The 7,380-nt window shown below is 56.9% G+C and overlaps 1 protein-coding gene across 1 annotated transcript; it reads left to right on the forward strand.

The window, feature by feature from the left end:
* Window positions 1-773: 773 nt before the first annotated feature.
* On the forward strand, window positions 774-6,896 carry LOC138864000 (basic proline-rich protein-like). Its single transcript, XM_070129534.1, has 9 exons — window positions 774-796; window positions 1,104-1,331; window positions 1,652-1,789; window positions 2,864-3,280; window positions 3,629-3,756; window positions 3,937-4,040; window positions 4,177-4,444; window positions 4,639-4,727; window positions 6,714-6,896. The coding sequence occupies exons 1-9, from the start codon at window positions 774-776 to the stop codon at window positions 6,894-6,896; spliced, it is 1,578 nt and encodes a 525-aa protein (XP_069985635.1).
* Window positions 6,897-7,380: the final 484 nt, after the last annotated feature.

Raw genomic sequence — 7,380 nt, forward strand, 5'->3', positions numbered from 1 at the left:
CTCCTAGCTTCTGTGCCTCTTCCTCACCCTCTTCTAGCTTCTGTGCCTCTTCCTCTCCCTCTCCCTCTCCTAGCTTCTGTGCCTCTTCCTCTCCCTCTCCTAGCTTCTGTGCCCCTTGATTTTCCTCTCCTCCCTAGCCTAGCCTGGCATCCATTTTTTTCCTTGTTACTTCAGCAGTTCTTTACTCTTGTTTTCTTATTCTATACTGTCTCCTTTGTCCCCCAAGTAACTTTCTCCCTCCTGTATCTTTGCCTTGTACTTCATGTTTTGTCACAGAATGCCTAGACCCTAAGCATCCTTGCTTATCTAGTGATGGGCTTTTCTTTACTTTTCCTACCTTCTTCTTCTATTCCTTTTCCTTTGCCCTAAACCTCATTCCTGCTTCTTTTCCCTTAGCCTAGCCCTTCCTTATTCTATATCCTGCCCTATTCCTGGCCTACGGAAAATTATGAAGATCCTGGAGGACATGGAACACATGGATCAGCTGGCACTTCTCATCCCTTATGCCTTGCCCTTTTAGCTTTTCCTCTGGCAGTAATTGTATGGAATTTTCATTTTTAAAGTAATCATTTTAATCCTGAATTCTTAATTTACGTTTCTTTTTAATTATTATTGTCGGGCATTTTAGAAATCTTTTTGTTTTCCAAAGAGCCGCCTTTTTTTAATTCGTTCTTTTAATCTAATTTGCTTATAGTAAGGTCTTAGCTTTTACCTTTTATATATTTTAATTTGTCTTCCTTGTTCATTTCCGGAAACTGTGATTCACAAGCTAGATGGAGCATTTGTCTGCCCGTTTGTTTGTTTGTTTACGTTGACGATTTTTTTTTGTTTCTGGCATAATTCTCCTTTTATTTTTAGATGTTGGGCATTTATTTTCTATTTTATGTTGTATGATATTCTATCGATTCTTTATCCATTTTATGTAACTGGCAGGATTTTTGTGTTTGTGATATATTTGCCATATATATATATATATATATATATATATATATATATATATATATATATATATATATATATATATATATATATATATATAATTATTTTTCTTAATTATTTGTGATTTTTAAAATCAAGATTTGCTTTTTATTGTATTTTCGCAGTACAGACGTAGTATACCTTCCTGACCCCCTACCGGGGGCAAGCCCTCGGACACCCTTCCCTGAGGTATTTCCCTACCGGGGGCAAGCCCCCGGACCCCCTTCCCTGAGGGTATTTCGGCGTACAGACGTAGTATACCTTCGTAAGCCCCTACCGGAGGCAAGCCCCCGGACCCCATTCCCTGGGGTATTTCCCTACTGGGGGCAAGCCCCCGAACCCCATTCCCTGGGGTATTTCCCTACCGGGGGCAAGCCCCCGGACCCCCTTCCCTGAGGGTATTTCGGCGTACAGACGTAGTATACCTTCCTAAGCCCCTACCGGAGGCAAGCCCCAGGACCCCATTCCCTGGGGTATTTCCTTACCGGGGGAAAGCCCCCGGACCCCATTCCCTGAGGGTATTTTAGCGTACAGACGTAGTATACCTTCCTAACACCCTACCGGAGGCAAGCCCCGGACCCCCTTCCCTGGGGTATTTCCCTACCGGGGGCAAGCCCCCGTACCCCCTTCCCTGAGAGTATTTCACCGTACAGACGTAGTATACCTTCCTAAGCCCCTACCGGGGGCAAGCCCCCGGACCCCCATCCCTAGGGTATATCCCTACCGGGGGCAAGACCCCGGACCCCCTTCCCTGGGGTATTTCCAAACCGGGGGCAAGCCCCCGGACCCCCTTCCCTGAGGGTATTTCGCCGTACAGACGTAGTATACCTTCCTAAGCCCCTACCGGAGGCAAGCCCCCGGACCCCATTCCCTGGGGGTATTTCCTTACCGGGGTCAAGCCCCCGGACCCCCTTCCTTGAGGGTATTTCGCCGTACAGACATAGTATACCATCCTAACCCCCTACCAGGGGAAAGCCCCCGGACCCCCTTCCCTGGGGAATTTCCCTACCGGGGGCAATCCCCCGGACTCCCTTCCCTGAGGGTATTTCGCCGTACAGACGTAGTATACCTTCCTAACCCCCTACCGGGGGCAAGCCCCCGGACCCCCTTCCCTGGGGTATTTCCCTACCGGGGGCAAGCCCCCGGACCCCCTTCCCTGGGGTATTTCCCTTCCGGGGGCAAGCCCCCGGACCCCCTTCCCTGGGGTATTTCCCAACCGGGGGCAAACCCCCGGACCCCCTTCCCTGAGGGTATTTCGCCGTACAGACGTATACCTTCCTAAGCCCCTACCGGAAGCAAGCCCCGGACCCCATTCCCTGGGGGTATTTCCTTACCGGGGGCAAGCCCCCGGACCCCCTTCCTTGAGGGTATTTCGCCGTACAGACATAGTATACCATCCTAACCCCCTACCGGGGGCAAGCCCCCGGACCCCCTTCCCTGGGGTATTTCCCTACCGGGGGCAATCCCCCGGACTCCCTTCCCTGAGGGTATTTCGCCGTACAGACGTAGTATACCTTCCTAAACTCCAACCGGGGGCAAGCCCCCGGACCCCTTTCCCTGGGGTATTTCCCTACCGGGGGCAAGTCCCCGGACCCCCTTCCCTGAGGGTATTTCGGCGTACAGAGGTAGTATACCTTCCTAAGCCCCTACCGGGGGCAAGCCCCCGGACCCCATTCCCTGGGGGTATTTCCTTACCGGGGGCAAGCCCCCGGACCCCCTTCCCTGAGGGTATTTCGGCGTACAGACGTAGTATACCATCCTAAGCCCCTACCGGGGGCAAGCCCCAAGACCCGCTTCCCTGGGGGTATTTCCCTACTGGGGGCAAGCCCCCGGACCCCCTTCCCTGAGAGTATTTCGCCGTACAGACGTAGTATACCTTCCTAAGCCCCTACCGGAGGCAAGACCCCGGACCCCATTCCCTGGGGGTATTTCCTTATCGGGGGCAAGCCCCCGGACCCCCTTCCCTGAGGGTATTTCGCCGGACAGACGTAGTATACCATCCTAAGCCCCTACCGGGGGCAAGTCCCCGGACCCCCTTCCCTGGGGTATTTCCCGACCGGGGGCAAGCCCCCGGATCCCCTTCCCTGAGGGTATTTCGCCGTACAGAAGTAGTATACCTTCCTAAAACCCTACCGGGGGCAAGCCCTCGGACACCCTTCCCTGAGGTATATCCCTACCGAGGGCAAGCCCCCGGACCCCCTTCCCTGAGGGTATTTCGGCGTACAGACGTAGTATACCTTCCTAAGCCCCTACCGGAGGCAAGCCCCCGAACCCCATTCCCTGGGGTATTTCCCTACCGGGGGTAAGCCCCTGGACCCCCTTCCCTGAAGGTATTTCGGCGTACAGACGTAGTATACCATCCTAAGCTCCTACCGGGGGCAAGCCCCCGGACCCCATTCCCTGGGGTATTTCCCTACCGGGGGCAAGCCCCCGGACCCCCTTCCCTGGGGTATTTCCCTACCGGGGGCAAGCCCCCGGACCCCCTTCACTGAGGGTATTTCGCCGTACAGACGTAGTATACCTTCCTAAGCCCCTACCGGAGGCAAGACCCCGGCCCCCATTCCCTGGGTTATTTCCTTACCGGGGGCAAGCCCCCGGACCCCCTTCCCTGAGGGTATTTCGGCGTACAGACGTAGTATACCTTCCTAAGCCCCTACCGGAGGCAAGCCCCCGGACCCCATTCCCTGGGGTATTTCTCTACTGGGGGCAAGCCCCCGAACTCCATTCCCTGGGGTATTTCCCTACCGGGGGTAAGCCCCTGGACCCCCTTCCCTGAAGGTATTTCGGCGTACAGACGTAGTATACCATCCTAAGCCCCTACCGGGGGCAAGCCCCCGGACCCCCTTCCCTGGGGTATTTCCCTATCGGGGGCAAGCCCCCGGACCCCCTTCCCTGCGGTATTTCCCTACCAGGGGAAAGCCCCCAAACCCCCTTCCCTGAGGGTATTTCGCCGTACAGACGTAGTATACCTTCCTAAGCCCCTACCGGAGGCAAGCCCCCGGACCCCATTCCCTGGGGTATTTCCTTACCGGGGGCAAGCCCCCGGACCCCCTTCCCTGAGGGTATTTCGCCGTACAGACGTAGTATACTTTCCTAAGCCCGTACCGGGGGCGAGCCCCCGGACCCCCTTCCCTGGGGTATTTCCCTACCGGGGGCAAGCCTCCGTAACCCCTTCCCTGAGGGTATTTCGCCGTACAGACGAAGTATATCTTCCTAACCCCCTACCGGGGGCAAGCCCCCGGACCCCGTTCCCTGGGGTATTTCCCTACCGGGGCAAGCCCCCGGACCCCCTTCACTGAGGGTATTTCGGCGTCCAGACGTAGTATATCTTTTTTAAACACCTACCGGGGGCAAGCCCCCGGACCCCCTTCCCTGGGGTATTTCCCTACTGGGGGCAAGCCCGCGGACCCCTTTCCCTGGGGTATTTCCCTACCGGGGGCAAGCCCCCGGAACCCCTTCCCTGAGGGTATTTCGGCGTACAGACGTAGTATACCTTCCTAACCCCCTACCGGGGGCAATCCCACGGACCCCCTTCCCTGGGGTATTTCCCTACCGGGGGCAAGCCCCCGGACCCCCTTCCCTGAGGGTATTTCGCCGTACAGACGGAGTATATTTTTCTAACCCCCTACCGGGGGCAAGCCCCCGGACCCCCTTCCCTAGGGTATATCCCTAACGGGGCAAGCCCCCGGACCCCCTTCCCTGGGGTATCTCCCTACCGGGGGAAAGCCCCCGGACCCCCTTCCCTGAGGGTATTTCGGCGTGCAGACGTAGTATACCTTCCTAACCCCCTACCGGGGGCAAGCCCCCGGACCCCCTTCCCTAGGGTATTTCCCTACCGGGGGCAAGCCCCCGGACCCCCTTCCCTGAGGGTATTTCGGCGTGCAGACGTAGTATACCTTCCTAAGCCCCTACCGGAGGCAAGCCCCCGGACCCCCTTCCCTGGGGTATTTCCCTACCGGGGGCAAGCCCCCGGACCCCCTTCCCTGAGGGTATTTCGGCTTACAGACGTAGTATACCTTCCTAAGCCCCCGGACCCCTTTCCCTGGGGTATTTCCCTACCGGGGGCAAGCCCCCGGACCCCCTTCCCTGAGGGTATTTCGGCGTACAGACGTAGTATACCTTCCTAACCCCCTACCGGGGGCAAGCCCCCGGACCCCCTTCCCTGGGGTATTTCCCTACCGGGGGCAAGCCCCCGGACCCCCTTCCCTGAGGGTATTTCGGCGTACAGACGTAGTATACTTTCCTAACCCCCTACCGGAGGCAAACCCCCGGACCCCCTTCCCTGAGGGTATTTCGCCGTACAGACGTAGTATACCTTCCTAAGCCCCTACCGGAGGCAAACCCCCGGACCCCCTTCCCTGAGGGTATTTCGCCGTACAGACGTAGTATACCTTCCTAAGCCCCTACCGGAGGCAAGCCCCCGGACCCCCTTCCCTGGGGTATTTCCCTACCGGGGGCAAGCCCCCGGACCCCCTTCCCTGAGGGTATTTCGGCGTACAGACGTAGTATACCTTCCTAACCCCCTACCGGGGGCAAGCCCCCGGACCCCCTTCCCTGAGGGTATTTCGGCGTACAGACGTAGTATATCTTTTTAAACCCCTACCGGGGGCAAGCCCCCGGACCCCCTTCCCTGGGGTATTTCCCTACCGGGGGCAAGCCCCCGGACCCCCTTCCCTGAGGGTATTTCGGCGTACAGACGTAGTATATCTTTTTAAACCCCTACCGGGGGCAAGCCCCCGGACCCCCTTCCCTAGGGTATTTCCCTACCGGGGCAAGCCCCCGGACCCCCTTCCCTGAGGGTATTTCGGCGTACACACGTAGTATACCTTCTTAACCCCCTACCGGGGGCAAGCCCCCGGACCCATTTCCCTGGGGTATTTCCCTACCGGGGGCAAGCCCCCGGAACCCCTTCCCTGAGGGTATTTCGCCGTACAGACGTAGTATATCTTCCTAACCCCCACCGGGGGCAAGCCCCCGGACCCCCTTCCCTGGGGTATTTCCCTACCGGGGGCAAGCCCCCGGACCCCCTTCCCTGAGGGTATTTCGGCGTACAGACGTAGTATATCTTTTTAAACCCCTACCGGGGGCAAGCCCCCGGACCCCCTTCCCTAGGGTATTTCCCTACCGGGGCAAGCCCCCGGACCCCCTTCCCTGGGGTATTTCCCTACCGGGGGCAAGCCCCCGGACCCCCTTCCCTGAGGGTATTTCGCCGTACAGACGTAGTATACCTTCCTAAGCCCCTACCGGAGGCAAGCCCCCGGACCCCCTTCCCTGGGGTATTTCCCTACCGGGGGCAAGCCCCCGGACCCCCTTCCCTGAGGGTATTTCGGCGTACAGACGTAGTATACCTTCCTAAGCCCCTACCGGGGGCAAGCCCCCGGACCCCCTTCCCTGGGGTATTTCCCTACCGGGGGCAAGCCCCCGGACCCCCTTCCCTGAGGGTATTTCGCCGTACAGACGTAGTATACTTTCCTAACCCCCTACCGGGGGCAAGCCCCCGGACCCCCTTCCCTAGGGTATTTCCCTACCGGGGCAAGCCCCCGGACCCCCTTCCCTGGGGTATTTCCCTACCGGGGGCAAGCCCCCGGACCCCCTTCCCTGAGGGTATTTCGGCGTACAGACGTAGTATACCTTCCTAACCCCCTACCGGGGGCAAGCCCCCGGACCCCCTTCCCTGGGGTATTTCCCTACCGGGGGCAAGCACTGAAAAGTTGCACAATTTTCGCCTTGTAAAGTGTGTCAGTGATGTGCTGGATATGTGTGAAGTGTATGAGTCTTTAATTGCCAATGCCTTACAACCAAGCGTCAGCACGCGGGCACTGAGAATGAAAGAAAATGGCCAGTTGCCTAGCAACCGGAACCCAGACACGACGGCGCCAGATGAGGTGAGAAGTTGCAAGACGTGCAGCCGGCATTAGTGCGCGGGTGGCGACGAATGCACGGCTACCTCGTCCCTCTACAGCAAATGTGGACGTGTAGGCTCCAGGGCGAGAAAACGCCGCAATTCTGGACTACGTATTGTAAATCGCACTGTCACATGTGCTTATACAAGCCCAATGTCACGTCAAGACACAGCTCGCATCAGTATAGGCTTAAAGCCACTCTCAAGTAGGAAGTTAGTTTTGTCGGAAATTTTCAATTCTTTTTCCGGAAAATGTGGCGGCAGTCTATTTTCTTGTGTGTGCTTGTTAATTATTAGCGTTTTGAATCAAATATCGCTCAATTATCTTAGTTTAGATTTTCCATTCAAATACTTTACCGCAGTATTTTATTCATCTTACATAACATTCCTGTATGTGTCCAGAATTCCACTGGTCAGTGGGGGGGATTCTGCCAGAAGAGCCCAAGAAAATTTCCGCACTTGTGAATGGCCTCAGTGCCACACTTGGCAGTCGTAGTTTT

Source organism: Penaeus vannamei, chromosome 14 (genome assembly GCF_042767895.1).
Source record: "Penaeus vannamei isolate JL-2024 chromosome 14, ASM4276789v1, whole genome shotgun sequence".
NCBI classification, from domain to species: domain Eukaryota; kingdom Metazoa; phylum Arthropoda; class Malacostraca; order Decapoda; family Penaeidae; genus Penaeus; species Penaeus vannamei.